The sequence below is a fragment of the Acaromyces ingoldii genome (assembly GCF_003144295.1).
Source record: "Acaromyces ingoldii strain MCA 4198 unplaced genomic scaffold FA10scaffold_5, whole genome shotgun sequence".
In the NCBI taxonomy this organism is placed as follows: Eukaryota; Fungi; Basidiomycota; class Exobasidiomycetes; order Exobasidiales; family Cryptobasidiaceae; genus Acaromyces; species Acaromyces ingoldii.
This window is the reverse complement of record NW_020290251.1, coordinates 572,221-597,913: the sequence shown is the minus strand read 5'-3', so window position 1 is coordinate 597,913 and position 25,693 is coordinate 572,221. Positions and strand designations below refer to the sequence as shown.

General features: G+C 56.3%; 9 protein-coding genes across 9 annotated transcripts; 3 read left to right on the top strand and 6 right to left on the bottom strand.

Moving 5' to 3' along the window:
* Nucleotides 1-233: 233 nt before the first annotated feature.
* On the top strand, nt 234-1,503 carry FA10DRAFT_287816 (NAD(P)-binding protein; the record flags this gene model as incomplete). The annotated part of the gene is made up of 4 exons (XM_025524165.1): nt 234-513; nt 582-860; nt 943-1,094; nt 1,165-1,503. The coding sequence occupies 4 exons, from the start codon at nt 234-236 to the stop codon at nt 1,501-1,503; spliced, it is 1,050 nt and encodes a 349-aa protein (XP_025375463.1).
* Nucleotides 1,504-1,692: 189 nt separating this feature from the next.
* On the bottom strand, nt 1,693-2,187 carry FA10DRAFT_232551 (hypothetical protein; the record flags this gene model as incomplete). The annotated part of the gene is made up of 3 exons (XM_025518911.1): nt 1,693-1,846; nt 1,926-2,037; nt 2,106-2,187. 3 exons carry the CDS (start codon nt 2,185-2,187, stop codon nt 1,693-1,695), a joined length of 348 nt encoding a protein of 115 aa, XP_025375462.1.
* A 710-nt stretch (nt 2,188-2,897) lies between these two features.
* On the top strand, nt 2,898-3,725 carry FA10DRAFT_218040 (acid phosphatase/Vanadium-dependent haloperoxidase; the record flags this gene model as incomplete). Its single annotated transcript, XM_025518518.1, has 1 exon — nt 2,898-3,725. A coding segment is annotated over one exon (828 nt), but the record flags the coding sequence as incomplete, so codon positions are not given.
* A 327-nt stretch (nt 3,726-4,052) lies between these two features.
* Nucleotides 4,053-4,875, top strand: FA10DRAFT_158550 (hypothetical protein). Its single transcript, XM_025518142.1, has one exon. It carries the CDS (start codon nt 4,188-4,190, stop codon nt 4,800-4,802), a length of 615 nt encoding a protein of 204 aa, XP_025375460.1. The 5' UTR covers nt 4,053-4,187; the 3' UTR covers nt 4,803-4,875.
* FA10DRAFT_158549 (hypothetical protein) lies at nt 4,876-6,534 on the bottom strand. The gene is made up of 4 exons (XM_025518141.1): nt 6,386-6,534; nt 6,009-6,242; nt 5,172-5,934; nt 4,876-5,005 (listed from the first exon to the last, which is right to left on the bottom strand). Exons 2-4 carry the CDS (start codon nt 6,227-6,229, stop codon nt 4,949-4,951), a joined length of 1,041 nt encoding a protein of 346 aa, XP_025375459.1. The 5' UTR covers nt 6,230-6,242; nt 6,386-6,534; the 3' UTR covers nt 4,876-4,948.
* Nucleotides 6,535-7,251: 717 nt separating this feature from the next.
* On the bottom strand, nt 7,252-13,960 carry FA10DRAFT_254349 (ARM repeat-containing protein). The gene is made up of 2 exons (XM_025519727.1): nt 13,220-13,960; nt 7,252-13,146 (listed from the first exon to the last, which is right to left on the bottom strand). The coding sequence occupies exons 1-2, from the start codon at nt 13,928-13,930 to the stop codon at nt 7,546-7,548; spliced, it is 6,312 nt and encodes a 2,103-aa protein (XP_025375458.1). The 5' UTR covers nt 13,931-13,960; the 3' UTR covers nt 7,252-7,545.
* A 96-nt stretch (nt 13,961-14,056) lies between these two features.
* Nucleotides 14,057-15,615, bottom strand: FA10DRAFT_268461 (NMT1 protein). Its single transcript, XM_025522342.1, has 6 exons — nt 15,494-15,615; nt 15,295-15,437; nt 15,034-15,233; nt 14,705-14,938; nt 14,397-14,633; nt 14,057-14,322 (listed from the first exon to the last, which is right to left on the bottom strand). Exons 1-6 carry the CDS (start codon nt 15,516-15,518, stop codon nt 14,127-14,129), a joined length of 1,035 nt encoding a protein of 344 aa, XP_025375457.1. The 5' UTR covers nt 15,519-15,615; the 3' UTR covers nt 14,057-14,126.
* A 1,108-nt stretch (nt 15,616-16,723) lies between these two features.
* Nucleotides 16,724-20,338, bottom strand: FA10DRAFT_303241 (hypothetical protein; the record flags this gene model as incomplete). The annotated part of the gene is made up of 7 exons (XM_025525217.1): nt 16,724-18,018; nt 18,096-18,374; nt 18,440-18,606; nt 18,912-18,927; nt 19,003-19,212; nt 19,274-19,835; nt 19,895-20,338. 7 exons carry the CDS (start codon nt 20,336-20,338, stop codon nt 16,724-16,726), a joined length of 2,973 nt encoding a protein of 990 aa, XP_025375456.1.
* A 1,989-nt stretch (nt 20,339-22,327) lies between these two features.
* On the bottom strand, nt 22,328-25,541 carry FA10DRAFT_254343 (hypothetical protein; the record flags this gene model as incomplete). Its single annotated transcript, XM_025519726.1, has 3 exons — nt 22,328-24,635; nt 24,702-24,962; nt 25,035-25,541. 3 exons carry the CDS (start codon nt 25,539-25,541, stop codon nt 22,527-22,529), a joined length of 2,877 nt encoding a protein of 958 aa, XP_025375455.1. The 3' UTR covers nt 22,328-22,526.
* Nucleotides 25,542-25,693: the final 152 nt, after the last annotated feature.

The following is a 25,693-nucleotide window of genomic DNA, read 5'->3' as shown; positions in this document are numbered from 1 at the left end:
GAAGATAGAGAGGCTAGGACGAGGCTAATTATCCCCGCAGCCCGGAGAGCGGGTAGTGTCCAAATGGTTATACGGCCTTCTTCTGAAGCCGGGGCCTCGCTCTGACGTGCCCATTTAAGCCCGTCCTGCTAAGCTCCCCTCTTACCACCCCTGTAAGCCCTGACACCACTGCACGAAACGACCGAAAAGACCAAAGAAAGAAAGAAAGCACCTCTTCTTAGATAGTCGACACCATGCCACTCATTCAAGGTTTCTCCATCGACACCATTGTCAACCTGGCAAAGGCCACTGTCCTCAACCCGCTCGCCCTCATCGTTTTCCTGGGCTACAAGGCTCGCGAGGCAGATGGATGGCCCGAGCGCACTGGCCTCGTCACGACCGCCTATGCTTTCCTGAGCATCTACGCTACGACTTGGCTTAGCAACAGGTGGAGGAACGGCCTGATCCCCCAGCGCCGGCTCAACAGCAAGACATGGCCAAACGAGATTGTCCTCGTCACCGGCGGTGCTCAAGGTGAGTTGCCTCGGCATTATGTGTGTGGGGCAAGGCTACGATACTGAGCCTCTTCTGTTTTTTGAAAGGTATTGCCAAGAGCCTGAGCGAAAAGCTCGCCGCAAAGGGCGCAAACGTGGCCGCCCTCGACATCGTCGACTTCAAGAGCAGCCACCCGAACATCAAGGCGTACAAGTGCGACATTTCCAACTACGACGACCTCAAGAGGATCCGAAGCCAGATCGAAAAGGACTTTGGGGGCCATGTCACCATGGTCGCCAACGTCGCTGGCCTCAACAACAAGTCGCTCATTCTCGATCTCACACCAGAACGGGTGTCGCGGATGATTGACGTCAACCTCAAGAGCCGTGAGTCTCTCTGACCCCTTGGCCCATCGGTTCTTTTTTTTTCCATCGCATGCTGACTGTGGTAATTCATTCCCGGCCATAGACTTCTGGACGGCTATGCTCTTCCTGCCGGCCATGGTCAAGGCCAAGCGAGGTCACTTTATGAGCGTCGCCTCCACCATGGGTTTCGTCGGCATCTGCCACCAGTCCGATTACGTGGCCACCAAGCATGCCCTCGTTGGAATGCACGAAAGTGTAAGTGTTCGACCTTGGCAATAGTAACGGATATATTTGGCGGTAAAAGCTGACGCTGCTGCTCTTCTAGCTCCACTATGAGATGCAAAAGATGTACAAGACACCAAAAGTGCGCATGTCGACGGCCATCATTGGACACACCAAGACAGGTCTCTTCGAGGACTTTGATGTTGGTCCCCTTGGCCGATTCCTCGGCCCCAAGCTCGAGCCATCGGACGTGGCCGACCAGATGCTGGACGCCTTCGAGTCGCAGGATGGCAAGATGATCCTGACGCCGTTCATGAACAACCTCACGCCCAGCATCAAGGCCCACCCTTGGTTCACCCGCGACCTCATCCAGGCTGCTGCAGGTGGCGACGGCTCCTACCCCTCGCGGCCCTCGGCCTCACAGCTGGCTTCGTCCGCCTAAGGCTAATCGCACCTCTTCCCTCTCGGTTGTCACAGTATCCTTCCTCTCTTCCTCCCTGTCCCGTCTTCCAAATCCACCTGGCATGATATCCCGTCCTGGTTTTGCGTTCTGATAGTAATCAAACGCTCTTTTTCTCCACAAGTTTGGTCATTGGGCGACAGGCGCGCAGGTGGATAGAGGAAGCAATCTCTAGACGATCCTTGCCATCGTTGCTCGCTCCCTCTCTGCTTGCCCTTGATTACCCGCACTACCAGACCCCTTTGCTGGCAATGGCGTGTCTTTTGGCTTCGTGTCCTCCTCGTGAAAGCCCAAGTTCGACATCTCATCCTTTTCCATCAGCCCGCTGACAGCCCCACACAGATCAGCAAAACGGAATTGCTCCAGTCCATGTGGGGGCAGACGGCCAAGCTTTCTAGACCCACCTGTCCATGCGACACTGGAGATAGGCTTTGCTCAGGTGCCTGCACTGCCCATTGTCGTTCTTGCTCGCTTTCATACACTTGAGGTACGCCATCATGGCCGCTTTGCATTCGCCTGTTGATTAATAGCATCCTCGCCGCTTCGTCAGACTGTAAAGTTCGAGAGTGGCGCTTTTCACTTACCATCGTGGTCTAGCGGAAACGAGCCCCGGTCCGGCGGCGTGGGGCTGAACGTCGAAAACGTGGGCGGTCGACCGAAGGACATGTCCTGCGTAAGCCTCCTTTTCCCGGTGAAGACAAGAGAGGAGGATCTTGGTTGATGAGACCAATTCTGGTAAGTTCCGGGAGTCGGACTTTCGCGCCTTTTTTTTTTTTTTTTTTTTTTTTTTTTTTTTCTTGGTTGGCCCGACCTGTCTTCCTTAGCTTGAAGTCTATTGCGCTCTTGAGCGATACGACGACAACACAATCGAAACGCTGCTTCAATTTGGGAAGAAGTAATAGGCTGTTTGAATATCGCCCGTCATGACTGGCGTCGGAACGAAGCGTGAGAGCTGGCTAACGCAGCTGTGTTGACCCGAAAAGAGGCGAAGGCATCCCCTGGTCGATCAGTCAGTGGCAGTGTTGCGGAATAAGAAAAGCCTTGGCACTAAGTATTGGGTTGGTTACCTAGAAAGCAGAATAGTCCCCTGGCTATTAATAAGTTCTCCACCTTCCCACTTCCTTTTTGGCTCAACAACCCCTTTCTGGGTCCTATAATCGATGAAGAAGACTGCTACACCGACAGCATCTTCCTACCCTCCCGACGCGTCCAACACGACGACGAACCTTCCCACACTGGAGAACGGTGCCGGCAAACGCGTTCAAGGCCAGCAAAGCAGCAACGACGCCGCCGCCGCTACCCGATCCTCGGCCGCCGTCGCCGCCAAGATGCAATCCGGGATCGCATCGCAGATCATCGCGCCTGCCACGGACTGGTACAGCCAGATCCAGCGACGACGAACGCACATGTCTGCTTCGAGGCGCAACGAAGGGACCGCACGGACCTTTTGGAAGATTGTCGCCTCGTATTCGCTCGATTGGGTCATGACCTTTCTCCTTGCCGGCTTATTGGCCCTGATCAATGATGTCTATGGCTTCCGACGCGAGTTCAGCCTGACCGACACCTCGATTCAGCACACCTTTGCCACCTCGGAGCGCGTTCCGGTCTGGCTCCTCGTCGTGCTGGCTGTCATTGTGCCAATTGTGATCCTCGCCATCGTCTCGCTCGGCGTCACGCGAAGCGTCTGGGACTTTCATGCGAGCCTGCTCTCATTCATCCTCACGCATGCCATCGTCGTGACGGCCACCACGATGCTCAAGGTCACCGTGGGTCGGCCGCGACCAGACCTGATCGACCGCTGCCAGCCGGCGGCCGGGAGCACAAATCGGACACCGTACGGACTGGCGACGCAATCCGTCTGCACGGTCGCGCTCGACTCGAGCAAGCTCCGCGATGGCTTCCGTTCCTTTCCCTCGGGCCATTCGTCGACGGCCTTTGCGGGCCTCACTTTTCTTTCCCTCTACCTGGCTGGCAAGCTGCACCTGGCGCACCGGACGCGCGCACACGCCGCCACGCAGTGGATCGTCTTCTTTCCCATGATTGGCGCTGCCCTCATTGCCGTGAGCCGGACGATGGACTACCGGCACCACGCCACCGACGTCATTGCCGGCAGCATCCTCGGAGCAATCGTCGCCTTTGTCACTTACTTTTTCTATTTCCCCCCACTCCGGCACCGAGACTCGCACAAGCCCTGGGCCCCACGAACCAGTGGCCTATACCACGATGGTGCCGACAACGAGTACGATGAGGCTGGTGATGCCCTGCAGACGGACCTCGACGACATCGAGCGAAACCCTCTGGCCCGCAATGACGAGCACTCGCATCACCAGGCGCAGATCAATCCGCAACAGCAGGAGCAACCGACGGCACAGCAGAACACCTCGCCTTACTCATAGGTAGGATGACCTTGTAAATCCTCCCCTCCCCTCCTCTCCCTCTTTTAATCGCACGTCTCGCCGAGCAATATTCAGCAAAAGCAAGAAACAAATAGTAGTAATTGTCATTTGTTTATCAACCTGTCAACAGCGTTAAGCAAACCGAGTATCACCAACGAGAACACAGAAAAGGGCGAGGGTGGGAGCGCGGCAGGTCACTGCCTATCTAGGAGACCAACAAAACAGAGAAAGAAACAGAGAGGGAGAGACACACTACTACTAGCAATACGTATGGGGATACATGGGTCGGAGGGCAACGTTCCTTTGCGTCTGTCAGTCTTGCATTGCATCGTCCACCACTTCGTCCTCCTCTTCCTCAGCGCTGCCGGACTGTACTTGACTTTGATTTTCTCGAGCCTGCTCGTCGTCGTCGTCGTCATCCTCTTCACCATCGCTTCTCCTCATTTTTCTCCGCTCCCGGCTCTCGTCTTCATCGTCGTCTTCCTCGCGCAGAATGCGACCATCCGCGGTAGCTCCTCTCCTGGGATCTGCTCTTCCTCGACCCCTTCTTCGCGTCTCCGATTGCTCCTCGTCGAACATGCCTCCGTCCTGCGCCTGGACATCGTCCTCATCATCACCGAGATCTCTATTTTCGTCAAGCGCCTTTCTCTCTTCCTCTGCGTCGACCCCTACGTCCTTTTCCTCTTCGGCCCGTCGTCCTCGTCGCCTGTCGGCGTCGTCTTCGTCAGGTCTCGGCACACCGAGCCTCCTCTCCAGCTCTCTGCATCTTCCTTCGAGATCATGGACCCTGGCCTCCCACACATCCCTCTCCTCCTTGAGCCTCCGGTCAACGGAAAGCTCCAGAACGCGGCTAGAGCGCTGAAGAGTCTGAAGGAGTGTGTTTGATCGACGAACCTGGTCCTCCAGCGTAGCTTTGAGCGTCCTGCTGTCCGAAAGCGAGTCGTAGAAATTGGCAAAGAGGGATAGAAATTGCGTCTTGGAGGAAGGTGGCGAACGAAGATGCTCCGGTAGCCGCGCAGTCGGTGGAGGGTTCAGCCCAGCAGTACGAGGGGGCACCGAATGGTTCTGCGGTATGCCAGGAGGGCCGCCTCCGCGCATAAAATGCGTCGTGTGGTAGGCCGGAGAAGGCAGTGTTGCTGTCTGGGGAACAAAGGCTCGGGCAGACGTGGGAGCACCTTGATGGACAGGCCGAGCAGAGGGCGGCGGCGGGGCGGGACCAGCCTGCGGAGGCGGCCCTTGCTGGTGATGATGTGCCTGCGGCGGCGGAGGGGGAGGATGGCCTTGAGAGTGCGCACCTGGAGGGGGAGGTCCGCGCAGGGGAGGCGAGATGTAGCCGCCCCGCTCGTCGACAAAGTGGCCAGGCGGGGGTCCCGGCTGTCTTGAGTAGCCACCATGGGCAGGAGCAGGATGGTACCTCGGCGGAGGAGGCTCGCCGCGAGGATCAAAGGGCGGCGCATCGCCGCCTCGGTCAGAAAAGGTCATCTTTTGTGGCGGTGCGCTCTTGGCCACCGTTGTGGCCCTTCCCGGCGAGGGCTGGTACGTGGACGACTGCCTCGAGGGAGGCGCATCGCCGGCTGCGGCTGAACCCGTATCGATGTGTAGTCGGCTTGCCTTTGCCTGAGCGGCGTCGCCTCTCCGCCGAGCCAGAGGCACGCCTGCGTCGTACTCGCCGTCCATGAGCGATGGTCGGCGCTGCTCCGAAGACGAGGGGTGGGGTAGCGGCGGCGGTCCTTCGGCGGGGGAATAGCGACCGTTGCTGGGCCGTGGGGCACGCATGTACCGCATGTCCTCGTGCTCCTCGCCTCCGTACTCGTAATCGCCCACAGCACCAGTACCTGGCGGTGGAGGTTGGTATCGCTCCTCAACTCGTCTACGCTTGGCATCCTCGTCATAGGGCGAAGAATAAGCCGGGTGGCCTCCGTTGCGGCCAAGTCGAGACCCAGGCGAGGCGCGGACGTCCTCATGAGGAGGAATGCGCGCCGAGCTCGCTCGAGGTTGCGGCGAATGGTGACTGGGGCTGCTGATGCTGCTTTCGTTAGCTTTCCACGCATCTCTTTCGCCCAGCTCCCCAGTGCAAAGAAGAATTCTCACCTTCCGTAGCGAATCCCTTCGTCGCGCTCTTCGAGCCGCCTTTTGATGCTGCCGCTACCCTGACTACCGGCGTCCGCCATACCACTCCTCGACCTCGGCGAATCTCTCGCGTCTTCGTACAACTTTCGATCACCTGGCGCAGCCGATGGGCCCGAAGCTGTCCCTTGAGGACCGGAGCCGGGTGTAGTGCCCGAGGAGACAGCGGTTTGTGCTGTTGCCATTGCCTGTCGCTGTCTACGCGAGGTAGTCGAAACGAGAAGAAGAAAGAGTAGGAGAACGAGGAAGAGGGAAGGGAGAGAAGGAGAAAAGATGGGAGGAATCAGCAAAAGAAAGCCGTCTCATGGTCGTCGCTCAACCTATTTAGCCCTCTGTCTCACCTGACGGCTGGGTCCGAAAGCAATAAAAGCCCGTCAGCCCAGGGAGGGGAAACGCCCTCGGGGCTGTTTAAAGTGCGACGGCGGGCTGCTGATGAGGCTGTGTCTCTTTTGCGAGCGCGGCTTTTCTATCGCCGAAATTTGCGCCCTGGTTGACGTGGGGGACAAGTGCGTGCGCCTCTTGCTTCAGACGGCGGCGGCGATAATGATGCTGATGACGATGGTGAGAGACGGCGTTTGAAGCAGCACGACTTCGTTTGCGTCTCCGCCGCGCTGACCAAAGGCCACGTGGAAGGGCGTCACTTGTGTCCGCGAATGGAAAGTAGGCCCGCGTGCAAGCAGGCTTGGAAAAGAGAGGGGCGAGAAGTCGGGGAATTTCCAATGCGGCACGAAGCAAGAGACAAAGAGGAGCAAGGTACGGAGAGAGGGAAAGAGAGGAAGGGCGCTGACGAGGGCGAGGGCGAGACGGATGGGGACGGAGAAGTGGTAAGTAGTAGAGGGCTGAATTGGCCCACTCGCACCAAAAAAGGAAGGGTAAGCGCGCGGCCGGCGTTGAACTTTTTCCCTTTGCCCTCTTTTTTCTTTTTCCCTCAAATTACAATTTTACGTGGCGAGTCCTGCGCTAGCTACGGGCGGACTAGCTGAGCGTCGGCAGACGCATCCCAGCAGTGTTCTCTTTGGACTTGCGACTAGCTTTGTAGGCAGGCCTCGAGGTGCATGACCTTCGGAGACCTCACAAGATCCAGTGGCTACTTTTTAGGGTATAGTCTCTACGATAGGCGGACATAGAAGAACCTCTCGCTCCACTTTCCACCGATCCATCCTTTTAGTCTGCTTCAATCGCTCAACGTGAGAGGCGATGGGGAGTCACATCGCTGTCTTATTACTGCTCTGGCCGTGGCTATTAGCAAAACACTGGAAGAGTGCGGACCAGGAAATGAAGTACTATCAAATGGCACGATCCCCCGCTCTTGATGCCGTCTGGGCTTCATTACGTCGGCTCGCTTCTCAAGGGGGCCGCTCGTCAATTGACAGTCCTGTGCCGATGAGGCAGGCGTCTATGCGCAAACGGAAGCAAAAAAGAAAGCAGGGGGGGTTCAGGATTATATTTGCTAGTCCGCGATCGGATAAAACAGTAGGCACAATCGTAGGGCGCAAGCCACCTAGCCAAAGCTCCGCAGTGCGATCGACTTGGCTTCTTGTTGCTGCTGCTGTTGCTGAGACTGCTGTTGCTGCGAGGAGGATCTGCTGGCAGACGGCCTCGCCTGGACGGCGCCTCGCAGACTCCTCTCCAGCTGTGCCCTGGTCTCTGCGTCCATCCGGCTTGCCACAAGCCTGAATGCAACCTGATCGAGCGTGGCCAAAGCCAACACATGTTGAGAAATGGAGCTGTTGCTGCCCTTTCCGTCCTTTGCCATGAGTACGAGGCAGGGCAGGACAATCCCGAGAAGCCGTGGCCTGGTGAAGCTCTCGGCTTGTGAAGAGACCAGACCGACGAGCGCCTTGACGAGCTCCTCCCTAATACTGTCCTCTGCAGCCTCCGACTCCTTCACTTCCTCGTCTGTGCTGGGCTTTGGCTTGGTATCCGATGGCGATGACGCCAGGAAAGCCACAACACCGGGTAGGAGTTGGCCGACGCAATATCGCAGCCATGGGGCCGTACCAACGGGCCTAGTGAAGATTGTCCGTAGGCAATTGAGCGAAGTGCTTCTGACAATCGTGTCCGGCGACGTCGTGGCAGCGTAGAGCAGCTGATAACAGAACTGTTCCAAGACCGGTTTACTGACCGTCACCCTGGATGGTCCAGAACAAGATTCCGGAAGAGAGGTGAGGACGACGGTGACTGCCAAGATTGAGTTCTTCGTCTTGAGCGTTGCAATCTTTCCTGATCGTGCCCTCATCTCATCGACTCCGTCGACGGCAGATGACAAGAAGCCGTGCAAGGTTCTCCGAACAAGGCTGTAAGACTCTTCGTTGTCCATCTCGCCTGCCAAGGTGGCAGCTCGCTGGCAAAGCTCCTTGAGAGAAGCCAAGCTGGTCCCAACGAGATCCGCATCACTCTTCTCGTCACGGAGCATCTGCGAGTAAGCCTGGAAAGCCAATGCATACAGCTCAATCCTTTGTCCTCGCGAGAAGATGGTTGCTGCGAGATCGAGATAGGCCGACAGGCACGTCCTTGCCAAAGCTGCCTTGTCATCAGAAGCCGAGGCTGTCAAGAAAGGCTTGCCAGCATTCTCGAGGGCGTACAGGATGAGCTCCAAACACCTGGTCGCCTTTGCTGTTTCAGGAAAGCCAATGCCGCTGCTGCTGTTCATCGGCTCGGCCTGTGCATCGAGGAGCCGCTGCCCGTAGCTGGAGCACAGTGCTGCGATGAGGTCCACGACTCTGATCTGGACCAGAGCCGGTTCCGACATGACGAGGCGGTAGGCGAGATTGAGAAGCTCGCCGAAGACATCATCTTGCAGCAGTGCTGACCCAGCGTACTTTGCCGCAATAAGGTGACGCATTGCTAGGAGTGCAATTCCAACAACTGCTGGCCCGCCGCTGCCGCCTCCTCGAGAGGCCATGGATTCGAATGCGAGGCCATAAAGGGCGTAGAAATGGATCCGGGGGTCGTTTCGAAACGAGGAGGTGGTGTCCTCTCCCTTGCCCTTGGCGACCTCTTCTCCTGGCGCTGCGCCGTCAAGGGCGGCAATGACGGAGCTGTCATCTTTGGCCATCAAGGCAGCAACTGCGTGGAGAAGCTTGTACCAAGCCTGGTCAAAGTGGGGAAGCAAGACCTGCCTCGTAAGACCAGAGTATTGCGAGTCCTCCTGGCCTTGAATGACAAATGGAGCAGCCGTGACAATAGCCACGCCCTCGGCGTCGTTTCGCAAGCGCGCGTATTCTGCCAAGCTCGCCACCCACGCCCTGGCCAAGTCGTCGACATGCGGACCGATGACGGCGACGAGGTACTCCTGACCGACGCTGGCCACTTGCAACTCGCTCCACGCGGCCAATACAGCGATTCGCAGCATCGACACAGCATTCTTGGCTAGCCCCTTGACGTCGCCCAGACCATCCATGCTCGGCTTCAGGCAGCTGTCCAGGGCTGACGTGAGCTGGCGCAGAATCCGCCCTAGCTTGTCCACTTCCTTGACGACGCCAGAGCCCACAAAGACAGCACAGACCTGAACGGCGGCGGCAAGGACCTCTGGCGTGCTGTCACTGAGAAATGCTGGGGTGAGAGCAGCGGCGATGGGAGCTTGATGCTGCTCCAGCAGGAGTGCTTCTTGAAAGTCGGGGTCTCGAGCCGCTTTGAAGTTGTCGATCACGTCCCTGAGCACTGTCAGACCCTCGAGGCGCACCTCGACATTGGGTGCCGTGCTAGCTGTGAAAGCCATCCTGATTAGATCAGCCACCCGTGCGCTCATCTGCTGGCCCGTCCTCGTCGGCCCTGAGGTCACTTTCGGCGTGTCGAAATGCTCCAGTCGACCAGAGAGTCGGACAGAGACAAAGACTTCGTGCAGGCACTGGAGCGCGAAAAGCTGAGTCCTCCATCGAGAAGGTTGGGCACCGGCCCTTGTCGATGTCCCACCCAGATTGATGGCCGCCGACTCTTCGTCTTGGAACCCTTGAGCCTTTGCATCATTGCCTGTACCGGCGGCTGCCATTCCGCCACCGATCTCATTCGCAGACGAAGTCCTGCTCATGATGCGCTGGCATAGGTCAATCCAGCCTCCAGGGCTCAACGCGGCCGTTTGCTTCAACCAGCTGAGAAGAACTTCTCTCACGCCATCCATGCCAGGCTCCTTGTCGAGCTGACCAAACAGATCCTCGACCAGGCCGTCTCCTCCGACTTTCGACACGGTCAAAGCCTGCCTTTGGATCAATTGGTACAGCGCATTGACGGCGGCCACCTTTAAGGGACGCTTGGCGTGGCGGATATGACTCCTCAGGGCCGAGATCCACTCAACGACATCGACGTGTTGTTGCGAAAAGAGAGCCAGGGTCTGGCGGGCCTTTGTCGCCTCAACCACAACGCCGTCATCTGACTCCTCCTTGGACAGCTCCGACAAGAGAACCTGGATCAGGCTTCGAATCTTTGCTGAGCTAGATTCAGCCAGATCGGGACCCAAAACGGCCGTGATGGCGCCTAGAACACGACAAATGGCTTGATGAGCCGGAAGGTCGGCGCGAAGGTTGACGGAGCCTGGGCTTCCCCCTTCGGGCTCATGTGTCGAGAGCATGTAGAGACGAGCGAGCATTCCCAGCGTGCTCGAGACAAAGGCGCTGTAGCTCAGACTTGCGGCCTCGACGACCATCGTGAGGGCTTCCAGGGCGGAATAGTGAACCGTGGGGTGTGGATCGTTGGATAAAGAAAGGAGAACATCGACAACCGTCTTTGTCAGCGGTCCCGCAGCGAGACCGCCAACGGAGCTGTAGACGGCCCCGAAGGCGCGAGCACATCCGGCTCTCGCCTCTGGATCGCGGTTGTTGACGACCTGATCGACGAGAAATTGGACCTGGCTCGACATGCAGTGAGGACCGGCAATGGCAGCCAGCCTGCCAAAGGCTTCGCTGGCGGTAAAGCGGAGCCATGGGTCTCCCTGCACCAATGCATCTTGCAGCAGCTCTCTCAGAGCCGTCGTCAGGCGATCGTTGTTGAAACCTGAGGGCGATCTCTTTCCGCTCTGAGCGATGCGCAACGTTGCAAGGACAGCAGTGCAGGCGTTGATGCGTATTGCCATCCGTCTTCCAGGGTTCTTGTCCAGTCGCTGAGTCCTCGTGTGGGACAAGAGCGCCTCGATGGCAAAGATCTGCGTTTCTCTCCTCTGAAATGGGACTAGAGCGGCCAGGAGCTCAATGGAAGCGTCGACAACGCCCGTTGCAGGTGGCGGAGGCAATCGAGATCGTTGCACGTAGACGTTCGAGGCGTCATACTCGGCCGCGCGCATGATCGGACGGCGACCCAAGGCATCGAGCTGGGCCTCAATGGCATCCCGATTGAGACCAGAGGTTTCGGTGTCAATGTCGGAATCACTGCCACTTGCCCTGACGAGGCATTCGCCGTCCCTCTGCAGGCTCGTGAGGCCAAAGGCATAGCCGTCCGTCAATGCCCACACCGTAGAGAAGTTGCCTGCGCTGGCAGCAATGGCAGCCTGGGCTGCGCTTCCAACGTATCTGTCAGGCTCGGCCATGTTTTGGATGCAGGCAACGACCAGACTGTCTTGCATCCCTTCCAAGGCCGGCGATGCAGCCAAGAGATTGAAGCACTGGAGCACCCTCCTCCTCACCATGTGCTCGCGATCCAAGAGCGAGATAGAGCTCCTCTCAACGCCGGGCACCTGTTCTTGGGCGAGGTGGGAATGCGTCGACGTGAAGGAGTTGACAAATGAAAGGGCGTTCGTGAGCATGGCCACAATCCTTCGCGCAGTGTCGAGGGTCAGAGCCGAGTCGGACGACGATGTGTTGTGGGAGAGAAAGGAGTAGATGGATGTGAGGGTGCATTCTCGAACGTGGAGGAGAAACCCCCATTCGTTCTCCGATCTAGGCGTCTGCGAAGAGGCCCCTCCATCCTTTGGCAGGGCGCTGCGCCACATGTTGAGTAGCTGATTGAGGTGATGTCGGGCAAAGTTGGGTCCGAGCGACATGAGGGCGCCAATCAGCGTCCAGGCGACTTCGATCTCGACAGCCGAGATGGCGAGACTGTGCTCTGCGCTTTCCTTGAGCAATCGAATTGACAGCTCGAGAGCTTGCCCGCTCACGTCAAAGGACGTGTACAACGGTCGCAATGGCACGACGCTCAGAGCTGCAGCCAGTCCCCTCGCATGGCCCGTCGTTCGCCTTGGCACCTCTGCTCCCGCACGCTCGCCAGCATTGTTGAGCGATGCCAGGTCTTTCTCGATGAGGCCAAAGAGCGCTTTGATGGCTGGACCGAGCTCCAGCGGGCTGATTAAGCACAGAGTGCGAAGACACCACGCTGCGCTGACTTGAACCCGGTAGCTTGGATGTCCCAGGAGCCGGAGCAGAGGATCATGGATAGCCTCAATCACTTGGGACGGTGCACTCCCCAGCTGCTGGAGCAGACCTGCACATTCGTCCAGACCCATAGCCAGCGCCACTTTTGACGGGCTGCTCTGTCCTGGAGTGAGGACCGGCCATCTTTTGAGGTAGGCGGTGCAAATTGTCTGGATCGCTGAAACCTGTGCCTGCTCGCCCAGCATCCTCTCGCCGATGACCTTTCGAAGGATCAAGCTAGCTGCTGTCCGAGCTGCGCGATCGAGGTAGCACTCATCGACGAAATGTCTGACGATGACCTCGTAGTGCGTCTGCACCCAGCTCACACCAAGGAGGGCATACAGCGTCGCGTGCACATCCAGGAGCGCTGCCCTGGCCTTGCGAGTCATGGATGACTTGAGCACAATGAGCTCGAGCATCTGTTTGGATGAGAGGAGCGTCAAGGTGGTGCCTCCCTCTGCCGTCGTCGACGAAGCGGCGGCATGGACGTCGTTCTGCGATGGTAAGCCCTCTTCATCGGAGCTGTCGCCATTTTCCCTCTTCTTGGACGCCTTTGCCGCTTTCTTTGGCGCCTGCTTCGCGACCGCGGCCAGAGCGACATCTTCACGCTGCGTGTGTGCCAGCGCAAGGGCGCAGAGCCTCGAGAGGCTCCTCATCGTGACAAAGTCAACAGTCTCGATCGCCTTTGTCGTAACAGCCACCACGCTCTCAATCTCGGCCTTGTTCGATAGGAATGACGTGTGCTCGAGCAAAGCTGCAATGCACTAGAGGAAGAGACTGCTGTCTGAGTACACGTCCCCTCTTGAGTGACCACATTGTCCCAGAGCCATTGCTCACCTCTGCACTTCCCCGAGCGACCGCACCGGCCCGGTCACCGAGGCCCTGTTTGAGCGCCTTGATGAGGTCCTTTGCCGTCGTATCCTGCAGCGCCTTGCCGCTCTTCTGAATGACTTTGGACAGGCAGAGGAGCGCATGAAAGCGAACGAGGGGTACGTTTGACTGCTGCTTGAATGTGCGCTGGCACAGGGCAGCCAGGTCGACAAAGACAGACATGACGAGGTGGCCGGAGCTGCCAAAGATCTGGCCCGCGACGTAGAAAGCCGCTGCCTTGGTTTCCACCTTTGCGTCATCGGCTGAGGCGACCCGCATGAGCGATTGTAAGACGTCAAAGAGGGAGCGCGAGTCCCCACGTTCGAATAGCCGGACGAGGCAGCGCGCGATGATGTGCCGAGCCGGCCGCCCTATTCTCGGCAGTGCTGCTCCGTTGTCGGTTGCGCTCGTCCCACTGGCGCTTGCGCCTCCATTGCTCCCCAGGTTCGAAGAAGGGGCAGACTGGGTGATGAGTCGGACCAAGGTCGCCTCAACCTTGGTCTGCATCGAGGCAATAGCGGCATCGTCCAACGTCGCCAGCGCCCGCTCTGCCTTGGACAACCACTGCAGCAGGTACACTTCACCCTGCTCCGAGGCGGTGGCCGATGCGAGCTTGGCCTCGTCCAACTCTAGATCAGCTCTTCGGTCCCTGTCGTCTTCCGCCGAGGGCTGCGCCATGGTGTCTGTGCTCTGCTGTCAGAGAAAGATGATGGCGAAAGGCACACTCTAAAAAATGGAGCAAGCTTCTTCCACCAAACGCGTGGCAGCTACCTAGCTTAGGCTCCTCTCTTTCAGACCACCGTCATCTCATCATTTGGGTTCTTTCATTTCATTTCATCTTCTTTGACACGAATCCGTTGTCTTTGATACATGTTCAAGCCGAAGCGGTGGCAGCCACAGCCTGGGTGAGAACGGACTTGCGGCCGGCGGCAACCTCCTTCTGGTACGCAGCCACCTCGCGCTGCTTTGCGTCGGGGTCCTCGATGTCGGCGTCGGGCTGCCACGACAGGAAGCCGTTGGTGTAGTTTGCCTGGAAGTCGGGCGAGACAATTCCAAGGCGCTTGCAGTAGCTTTTGTGCAGGAAAGGGAAAGGGATCAGCACCATTTTGGGCGGAAAGACTAAAAAAAGAGAAAGGAAACCTACTTGGTCACCTTGTTCCAGTCGCGAGGTACGTTTGCCGCATCGCGGCTCATGTAGACAAAGGAGCGCTCAAAGATCTTGTCCTGAAGCGGCGAGTTCATCTCGGGACAGAAGTCCTTGAAGTCCTCCCAGGCCTGACGAGGCTGTGCCAGGAGGTAGTCTGCGCCCTTCTTGACGGCGGCCATGAACTTGCGTGCCTTGTCCGGGTTTGCCTTGAGGAAGGGCTCGTTGGCGATGTAGCTGGTGCATTCAAGTCCGTCGAAGTCAGTGGAAAGACCACGAAAAAGCGGAGGACAGTGGAGATAACGCACAGGATTGAGCAGAAGCAGCAGCAGCCGAGCTCGGCCAGCTCGTCAATGCGGAGCATCTTGACGTCGGCCGGGTCGCGTCCCTGCTCCTTGAGCCACTCTTCGAGCTCGACCATCTGCACATTTTCGAGGCCAATGCCAGCGTCAATCTCGCCCTTCTTGATGGCCTTGGAGATGTTCATGCCGCAGCGAACTGCCGTGTAGTCGTCGGGCTTGAGGCCAAAGTGCTGCGTGAGCCTGCGATGAGTGAAAGGAAAGAGAAAGTCCCAACAAAGCTCAATCGTCAGCGGGATTTGGCAGTGTCTCCAAGTCGCGCAGTCACAGTGACTCACTCATCGAGCTGAACCTTTCCAAATTCACCAACATAACCAATCTTGCGGCCCTTGATGTCCTCGAAGCGGGTGATGCCAGAGTCCTTGAGGTAGACGAGGCCGGTGAAGGGCTCGTCCATCATCGTGCCAATCGACTGAATGGGGAAGCCCCTGGCCTTGCCTGCGATGGTGTGGATCATGGCCTTGGCGCCCATGTCAACCTAACCGTTGGGCAATCAGCATGAGTCGTGTGTGTGCGCAGCGGTGAAGAGAGCAACCCACCTTACCCGTGCCGATGATCTCGGTCACATCCGAGGGGTCCTGGGGCGTCAAGAGGGCCACCTTGATGCCTTGCTCGGCAAAGTAGCCCTTGGCCTGGGCCAGGAAGACAGGCGCATGGTAGGGCGTGGCGCGCCAGTTGAAGACTGCAAGATATCAGCTACAAGAGCAAAGCCTTATGCCACGGGCAGGACAGGCTCACGGAAGGTGATCTTGTCGGTCGACATCTTTGCTTGAAATTTCTATAGCACAGAGCGGCGGCGGTGCGATGGTCGCAGAAGTTGGGGGTAAGCAGGAGAAACGTAAATCGAGAAGACGTCCTGCGCGCGAGCAAAAGGGCAGGACGGACGACGGGGCCGTCCCTTATAAGGCAGCAAAGCAACGGATTATATTGTTCATTTCACTCGTCTTAGGCCCGTGGGGACAGCAAGAGGCAGACCGAGCACGGCTTTGTGAACAGACGGACAAGACGCACGTTCCGGTTGGGGCAACCGCGCGCAGGGCTTCGTCAATCAACGATTGGTTCGGAGCTAATTCGCTCGTCAACGCACCCTTCCGGTCGAGTAATTGGTTAGCCCACATGAGGAGAAGTAGCTCCCTAGCTGGTGTCCTACCTACATCAGTACAGTGCAGTACAGTACAGTGTTTCTCGCTGGGAGATCCGTCTCCTGGTGATCCGTGCGCAGAAATCTCGCTTAGGGCTCAAAATCGATAAGACCCTTTATTCTCATTCGTTCGGCGAGATGTCTTCGCTGCTTTCTTTTTCCCCCACCCTTCTTCCTGCCGAGCGCCCGGGAGCAGCACGTACCTGTACGTATTTACCAGCTTGACTGCCTTGGTCCTGTCATCCTGGCTGCACCCTCTCATGCGACACCTGTGCTCAACAATGTAACAGGCATAAAGAACTGCAAAAGGCATAAAAGATGTCACTTTGCTAGTAATAAAAGGTAAAAAATCAATAAATATAGTGCAGCTCCTTTCTCGCTTAGTGGCTTGCTTTTGATTCTACACATCGAGATAGGCGAGGGCTAGGAAAGCGAGGGCCCGTCTTCTTCTCTCCTCGATGGGCTGGCGCTAAAAGGAAAAGAAGGACGTGCGAGCTACGCGCGCATCATCCAGCCTTCTCGCAGATATGCACATTGATCTCTTTTGATGATCTAGCCGAGGCGACGGCTGCAGGGGTCAGAGAGCAAGCACACCAGAGCATATGTTACACAAGAGCCAAGCGAGCTTTTATCATGATTGGATGCAAGCGCGGAAGCACCTTGACGTAAAAGCACGCCGAGGTTGACTTGTTTGACCACCGTCAGAATTGTAGAGAGCGCATTAGCGAAAGTGACAACAGAGGCAGATAATGAGGAAAGCACCAATACAGGATCAAGGTACAGAGAAAAGGAGAAGTATGATTAGGACGAGTCGAAAAGTGCAAATACTATTGGAAAACTGAGTGGTGCTCATCGGAGGGCGCCGACGAGGCGTGAGATGTGTTTGTAGAGACTGGCGAGGCCTTTGACTGGAACGAACGCGGGGACTTGTCGTGTGCAGCAAGGACTGGGTGGATGGCCAATTGGTATCGATGATCTCCAGGTTGTGCCACGGCTGTGGCGGAAGAGAGCATGGCGGCCTGCTCGCCCACGGAAGCTGTGGACATTGTGGACATCAATGCATCCTCACCATGCTGCCGCTGCTGCGGCGACGGTAAGGGCATTGGAGATAAATGCGTGGTCGAAACAGCAGAAGAAGATTGTTCGCCTGTTAAGACTCCCATTGACGCGGCGCTACTGCGATTTGGAGCAGCAGTTGACGCCTGTTGAGAGTGTAGCGAGAACGAAGAGGCCCCAAAAGACGATCCCCATGGTGCGGATGACTGAATCTGGTGCGACGCCTCCCGCTGTTGTTGGTGTTGTTGGTGTTGTTGGTGTTGTTGGTGTTGGTGCTGTTCCTGTTCCTGTTCCTGTTGCTGGTGTTGTTGGTGTTGATGAAGCAGTTGGTGTTGCTGCTGCTGCTGCTGCTGCTGCTGCTGCTGTTGTTGTTGTTGCGGCTGACCCTGCGCCTGAAGATTATGGTCTTGGTACGTCATTTGCTGTGGCGTGGACACAGCAGAGTCAATACGAAGCCCAGACAGATCGACGTCGGACGCAGAGCTTTGCTGCTCCTGGAATGTGGGACCCCCTCGATAGGAGCTGTGCTGCTGGTAGGGCACATGTTGCTGAAGCGTCTGCATCTGGACCGGCGCAGTTTGCTGATGGTGATGCCAAACATCCTGGTAGTCACTAATCGTCGTCGCATGCAAGTAGGCTGAATGTGGACCGGCCTGGTACTGTTGGGCATCGACGAAGGGCGTCTGACCTGGCAAGGGAGCCGAAACGGGCATCTGATCCAAGCCATGCATGGCACTGCCCCAATCTGGCTGATGAGTGTGGAAGGCCTGCTGCTGCTGCTCTTGCTGCTGGTGTGGTTGTTCCTGCATCGAAGACGCCGCTTGCATATGTTCTTGCTGAAATGGCTGTTGTTTGTCTTCAAGTTCGATGAGACGTCCCACAGGCCCTTCACTTCGCCGCAGTGCCTCCACGGCCTCCCGAAGTTCATGGTATGGTCCGCTGATCTGGTGTCGCAGGAACATTGTTGCCTGCTTGCCCTCTGTGAAGTCGGCACACTGGCGCCACGAAAGCCTCTGAGTCCCTTGCAGCTCCTCGCTCGATGACTTGCCTCCACTTCGAAAGACCTCTGAGAAAGAGTGAGACAAAAGTCAGAGCGTGAAAAGGTGTAGAGTAGCTGAAGGAAGAAGGAGGAAAGCCACTTACCCATGTAGAATTGAGGCGGTCTCTCAAGCTCGACAATAAGGTGTCCTAGGGGAAAATGAACGCCTTCGGCTATCTCATGGACGACAGGCGCCTTTGGACCGGTGAAGACGATACGGGAGATGCAGGTGTGCGGGCATTCGAGCTTGAAGCCCACCGATTCCGAAGAGAGATACCATGTGAAGCTCTGATTCCTCCTGCTGAAGAAGCATACCAGGGGCTTGATGCGTCGCCACTCGCCGATACAAAGAGCAGTGCTTGGCAGCTCGAGGAGTGTCGACCCTTGTAAAGGAGTAGGAGTGTCCTCAATTTTCTACTGAAAAAGCCATGGAGGTAGATAGACTCACCTTCGGGCTCCTTTGGCGAGCTGACCTTGCCTGGGGAAGGCAGTTTCTTCGTCCTGTTTTGCCGCGCCTCGTTCGGCGACCCGCTGCTCTTGGCGCTCTTCAAGACAGTCGACCTTTGCTCCAGAGGCACACCTTCTTTTACCTCATTGACCTTCGTCTTTGCACGCCTGTTGGGAAAAGTAGCCCTCAGTATTGGAACCTCGAATGCAATGGCAAACCATGGGATTCCTGTCCGGTCTTCATTTTGAGTCTTGAAGCTTCCGAACGAGGCCCCTCAGCTTATCTGTGCCTTGAATCTTGCGTTTCTCTCCGTGTGGAAAAGGAACCGTTCTTGCGAGACAAGGGAGAGGAATAAAGGTATGCTCACAATCTCCTGTGAAGAGGAGCGAAAAAAATATAGAAGAAGAAAGGGGAAAAGGGGGTACAGTGTCGGAGTCCTGCTCTCGCCAGTTCAAAGAGCTCTGTTACTCACTTATTTTGGAACCAGACTGGTGTCATGGAAGAGCGCAGAAAGCCAGTCGGCATCATTTAAGGCTTTGGCTATTTTGCTTGTCAAGACTCACCCTGCACGCTGCGCTCCGGCATCTGGATGCGCTTGGCGAGCTCCTCGCGAATTTTTCCGGTTGGGTTCCTGTTCTTTGCGAAAAATGTCTCGAGGTGGCGAAGCTGTTCCGGACTGCACTTGTTCCTCTTTTTACGAATCGCCGACTGCTGTTGGCCAGATGCAGAGGTAAATACGGAATGAGATCGCTGCGGAGGCGTGTTGCCCCCCTCTTTCAATGACATGCGTCAGTGGTACCGCGATAGTAGTAATCCACACCGGACTCAACTCACCAGTCCCATCTGGAGGCTGACTACCGCGCGAGCCAGGTGAGCCAGACTCGCCGAGCTCGGGCGCGGAGGCGGCTGAATTAATCGTCAGGCCCGAATCAGTCCTCTTCGATGTGCTACTGCTTTGGCTGAAACGGAATCTGTCGTTGCCCTCTTGCGAGTAAGACGAGCTCATCGCAGAACCGTAAAAGGCTGACGAAGCTTCAGTAAGACCGCTAGGAAATGCGTACTGGTGCCGATATGGTGGCTCCATGGCGTGATTGGGATTGGCAGCGTGTGATGCTTGGGCCAGGGCCGCTAAGGACAGGTCATCAAAGCCGGCACCGTGCAGGCTCGAGATACTGGTCGAGCTTGAAAGATGTCCTTGTGGCAGGGGCGAGGACGAAAATGCACCGTGTACACTCGATGAAGATGAAGGCTGCTGGTGCAGATCGACGTGATGAGAAGTGGCACTGGAGGGCGGCTGGTGGTAAATGTCGCTCTGAAAGCTAGTATCCGATGACGGCCATGTCAACGGGATGGCTGTGTTGGGTGCATTGACCTCCTGCTGGTCGAAATTCATCCTCTGCAAGCCAAGTAGCGTCAACAATCGAGCAGGCATGGGCTTGCTGAGAAGGCACTCACGTGCAGCTGTGATTCAGCAAAGGCCGACCTGGGAGCGTCGCAGAGGCTGTAGATGGAGAGATGTTCTCGCCTTGGACTGATGCGCAGCGACGAGTGTCTTCGAGCAGCAAGGAGCGTTGATGGCGGATTATGCTGGAAGCGCTGGTAGGACAGCGAGTCTGACTTGTGCGGAGGATCAAGTGCACGGAGGCCGGCGTTTTGGCCCTTTGGCGTCTTCTCAACTTCTTCTCCTTCCTCTTCTTCTTGTTCTTCTTCGTCTTCGTCGTCTACCTCCTCCTCCCCCGCCTCCTTCACCTGCTCCTTCTCGTCACTGTCGTCTTGGTCTCCCTGTTGAAAGATGAAGTGCGCCTCCCGGATGAGGTCTTCCTCTCTCGAGAGCTTGTGACCTCGATTCGAGACAGGCACTTGGCCTTGCCTTGCCTTGACTTTTGCCGTCGAAGCCATCGTGGGTGTACGCGCGTCGTTCACGGGAACAATGGCCAGATGAGAGGGGGGATGAGCGACAGAGTAGGAAAAGAGATGAAGGAGCGGCGTTGTCGAGGTTTGATGATGTGGTCGTGGGATGAAGAGGAGATGCGCGGTGCGAATCAATGGGGGGAAAAAGGAGGGGAGAAGGAAAAGTAAAGTCAAATACCCAGGGCGAAGATTGGCAGCCGGCGTGATCGGAAAGTAGATTGAGGAAGAATGGTTGAAAGAAGGATTGGGGTTGGGTTGAATGTCAGCTCTGCCTTTTCAATAAACTCTAGCCTGTCTTGATGGTATGGAGGAGGTACACGAAAATGTCTCCACCAACGGCAGTGACAATCACTTGCATGTGCACTGGACACAGACGGCGTGCGACAAATGGAAAACGGAACAATCGCACGCCGTTGTCCCTTCTCCGTCTAACAAGAAATGTCTTTGCCCCGCCCATGGTTTGCATGCCAGCGCCGCGCGAACAATGCCGCGCGGTCAATTGCACCGCCCCAGTGCCAAGACAGGCCTTGTTTCCCTTCAAGTGCGACGGAAACACAACACCGAATATGGCCCGAACGGCTTCACTCACCCGTAAATGAAGGAAGAAAGAGGAGGAAGACGACGAGAAGAGAGCGAAAACCGTAGCGAAACGCAATGGACGGCGCAGGATTGCCGATGTTCTTGCGGCAGATAGTGACCGCAATATGAAGAGCTAAGCGAGTCAGTGTGGCTTGACGAAACCAGTTGTTTCCCCGAAGAATGGCTCGAAGACTTCAACTTTCCAAAAGCAGAGATGAGCGATGCAGATAGCGACAGGGGTCGAGCCGTAAGACGCTGGTGATCGAAGAGGAGTTTTGCCTCACCCCGCAAGGCACTAGTGCTCTCAGCGGAATTTGTGCCTTTCTGCTCGTCCGCAAGGCTTCCTCCAGGTGTCCTTCACTTTCCGCACGACAGGAGAGAGTTCTGGGAGAAAAAGATAGAAAGAGGAGGTTGGGAGGTCAGGAAGAAATGCACTGAGTCCTGGAAAGGAAGACGCAAGAATTCTCACGTACGGATTTAAAAATAGCGTGCGTGTCGTGCCCTGTTCTCCGGCAACGAGGGGGCTTTTCTCTGGGCGATATCGAACGGACCGGATGTGTGAGAGACTGACAGAGGATTAGAGGGAAGCGCTCCCGAAGATGCGTAATTTTAATTGGTAGTGGAGGGGATGCTGGATGTCCTCACTGACTGTGTTCGTCCAAATATGTGGCTGTTAGACGAGCATCTGCTTCCCCGGGCGAGACGCACTGTAGACAAGATGAGAGTGACGAGCCTGACTGTGGCGACTCTTTGTTCCTCTTTTAAGGGGCAGTTGTAGAGTTTGCAGCCGAGGGAAGTGGAGCACGATGCGTGGCTTCTTGCTGTGAAAGAAGAGATTCTTCGCCCACAGATTGGTAACTGACACGGCCATGAAGGAAATCCGCTAGAACGAGAGAGGAATTTTTCGGGACGAGGAAAAAAGAGGGTCCGGACCTCCTATAGATGCGCTAAGTCTTGGCCTGCGATCTTCATAATCTCTGTGCTGATGGGAGAGAGGTCACCGGTGCCTCGAGCTTTGAGCACTGATCGCTTTCTCGCATGCCCTGTCCTGCTGCCGGATTTACCATCGCGGCTCTGAAAGAAGTGACATCGGAGTCTTTCCTTGCTCCGGGACCCTCTTTAGCCGAGGGCGGAAGCGATAGCGGGGACAGTCCAAATGCCGAAGAGGGACGGGGCTCGTGAACTCATGTATCTATCTGTAGAACCAATATGTATGCGATGCCGGCATTAGCCGAAGCTCTTCGTGATGAGGACATGACACGCACTTTAAAAAAGGTGGTCCGAGCTTGCGGCGCAGAAAAGCCAATGCTCTGGACGTCAACGCCGAAAATCTCAGATTGTGGCGTCAAGCAATAAAGGATTTTAATTAAACGGTGTCCGCCGTGAAATTTCAGATTCCAGGCTAGAAAGGAAGGGTTTCTCTTTGGATGAGGGATTGTTTGATGGTAGCTAACATTGATGTGGTACGACCTGATTGCTACTACTATGATATTGTACAGTGATGTTGTTTTCATTGCCAAAAGGTATGCCCCTTTTGCCTGCGGCTGAAGCCCCTTAACGCCTTCCTATCTATGTCGGCACGAGAGCGTTCCGGTCGCTAATTGAGACCCATCAGGCGTCCTCTGACGGTCAAGCCTCCTCGATCGAATGCAACCTTCTTGACTGTGTCCTTCCCACCATCTGCATCGCAAAGAACACGATTGGCCTCGAAGGGTCGTATGTCCTCATGGAAAGTGCCAATGGTAATATGCGGCCTCCAGCCTCCATTCTTGGCCTGCACAGAATCGAAGACTGCTTTTTTCAGGTTGCCGTGGACAGGAAGCGCACCGCACACGCCCATGGCCACTGCCTTGTCATCCCAAGCCAGGCAATCAATCTGCAGCTCGAAATCGACTGGCGTTTCTTGGCTGCAGAGCTCCTCGTATAGATCCCAACGAGCCTTTGCGGCTCTGCCCTCTTCACCTTCGCGCTGCAGAGAAGTGTTGTGAACCAGCGTGACGTGCGGTCGCTCAATGAGCCGATGAAGCGCCCCCAGCCGTGAAAGAGCCTCTTTCGCTTCAGCGGAACCCTCCACAAAGGGCGCCAAGGCATCCGTGACATCGATCTCGACGGCAATGCCATAGTATCGGATAGTTTTGGCCTTGTTGGAGACCTTGATGTCTTTTCTGAAGGTGACCTTGTGTCCTAGCGCCTTATTCAGAGCTTCCGTGATTTGATCGTCGGACGGGAGCGTTCTTCCAATTAGGCCTGAAATTTCTCGCGCGGCCTTTCTGACGTTGCCTTCCATAGATGCGTTCACGTCCATCCGAATAGTCTCATTGAAGGCTTCGTCGCCGTGGCCCTCGTCTCCTGCACCCTTCTCGGCACTTCCGTATGCTTGAACATTTTCGAGGAATTGCCAGAGAATTTTCTCGTGATCGCGCGTCTTGCTGCCCTTCTCGACCCGCAGTGACTGATGGTTGTCGCCGCGTACCACTAGGCGATCCGAGCAGATCCGATGAATGGCATTAAGAGGAAGGGCATCGAGGGACCAAGCAAGGGCGACGAGGCGGACATGATGTTTGTTTTTCTGCTGCCAATCCAGGACCGACTTGACAATCTCGTCTCGATGCTTGAAGAGATGGTTGTTGCGATCGGCGAAGACGACGTCGTGCTTCTGCAGCTCTGCGTTGATGTTCTTCAGAAATGTAGGCGCCGTTTTCTTGGTCTGAACATCGTCGGATTGGGTATGCCCGATACCAAATAAGTGCCGGAGGGCGATGGCTAGAACCGTTTTCCCGCAACCTGGGACTGCCATAGGAACGAGGAGAGTCTTGTCAAAAGAAGACGGCGCTTGATCTTTGCTGTCTTGTTTGGAGAATGCTGCGACCACGCTGTTCTTCTTTCTGCCTCCGCTCACTTCATCTAATTTGCGTCGCCCTTCGTCGGTATTCATGTACTTGATGAATCGGTCCCGCAGTGCGATGATGCCCTTGTTCTCGTTGAAGCTCTCGAAGAGCCGAGGTTCCGCCTTGTCACCGTACATCTTCTCGTGGCACCATTGAACAAAGAGCTTCGTCTCTGGTCGCTTGCTTCTCGTTTGGGGTACCTCTGGGAACGACAAGCCAGCTTTCGCCGCGTTCTTGCTGGCTGCTTGCTGCTCCACAAGCCGTTTCTTGGCCTCCCTCTTCTTCGCATTCTTACTCGTTGTCTCTCCGTGCTTGCCATCGTCCTGAGCAACAGGTGCTGTCGGTTCCTCTGGCATCGGCATCATGTTGTCCGCCTCCTTCTCCCACCGTTTCTTGTCGGTGAGCATCCTTTTTGTCAGTTCCCGCCAGTCACGGTACATCAGGTAGGGCTCGTCAAATTTGACCTTGTAGAACCAAGCTTGACTGGGCGAGTAAGGGGGCGCGACCGCCTTGGAATTCCTCTTCACCTCCCCGTCGGCGTGTTTGGGCATGGAAGTACGGACAACAAAGCCTTCGATAGCAGTTCCTTGCCAGCTTCCAGTCTCTGCAACCTTGCTCGTGAACTTGTCAACATCGTCGAGACTCTTCATTTCGAGCCATCGCGTGGGAATGAAACCCCACTGACGAGCAAAGTCATCGACGTCGGCCATCGATCTCGTCTTGAAGTGCACCGTGTTGGCATTGAGTCCGTGCAGGTGTAGCCCGCGCCGTTCTGGAGGATAGGCCAAGACGTGCTCCTCAAAATCGTCATCGCACAACTGCGACGAAGCTCGGGACGTCAGATGGCAGTCATCCCCGGCATACCTTAGATAGCAGATGCTCACCTCTGCCACGGCCGTCTCGTTCCGAGCCCAAAGCTCCTTGGCAAGGTCTCCCTTTGTCTTTCCCACAGACTTCAGGTGATTTTCCAGCCACTCTTCGCCTTTTTGGGCGTGCGATATCACGACATCCTCTCGGCCACCGAGTGAGTGCTTTGATGTGACGATCAGCTGCTTGGGAGACAGCGAAGAGACGAAGATGATGCAGCCATTCTCCTTGAACGTAAGGGCATAAGGAGGTGCGCTGAACTCTCTGATTGCATCGGGCTGTGCGTGATGGGGACCAAACTCGACTTAGTCGCAGAGACCGGATCCGTAGAGACGAGTGTATGCACTCACCTTTGTCCATGGCATCTCGCCCTCATTGAAGAATTTGTCATAGCCACGGACAACTATCCTGTGCTTGGTGTCTGCTGAGTCTTCTTTGGTGGTAAAGAGACCTCTCGCCAGGGTAGGCAGTTCATCGTCCTCGCTCAGACCGACCCTTGTGGTTTTGCGATAGGCAAACTCGACTGTCTTCCACGAGGTGAGCACTCTTTGGCCTTCTTTCGTCGCCTTGACCTTCGGCAGCCCCTCTACCGCATCTCCGCCGTCGATCTGTCCATCGTCTTCCACTTCCGCAACGATGGCCGAAGCAGAAGGGCCGGCATCCAGGCTGACGCAGTGATCGGTGCTGCGTACCAAAGTCTTCTTGCCCCCCTTTGCCTTTGCGCGCTGCAGGGCCTCGACAAGGTCCGTCGCTGACGCCTCTCCTCGTACCTCACCTTCGGAACCGTCCAACTTCGAGTCGAGCGAAAGTGAACCCAAACTTTGGAGCGCCTCGTCTACGTGCCCCTCGGTCGCCATGGTTGTCAGTGTGAGCGTGAGTCACTTCTTCCTCTCTTGAAACCTTGAATTGAATCGGCGGCCCCACCGCTTGCTCCACCTCTGCAAACAAAAAAAGAAAGAGCAATCAAAAGAGTTGCGAAGAAGAAAAAAAAAGTGAAGCTTCTTCACGT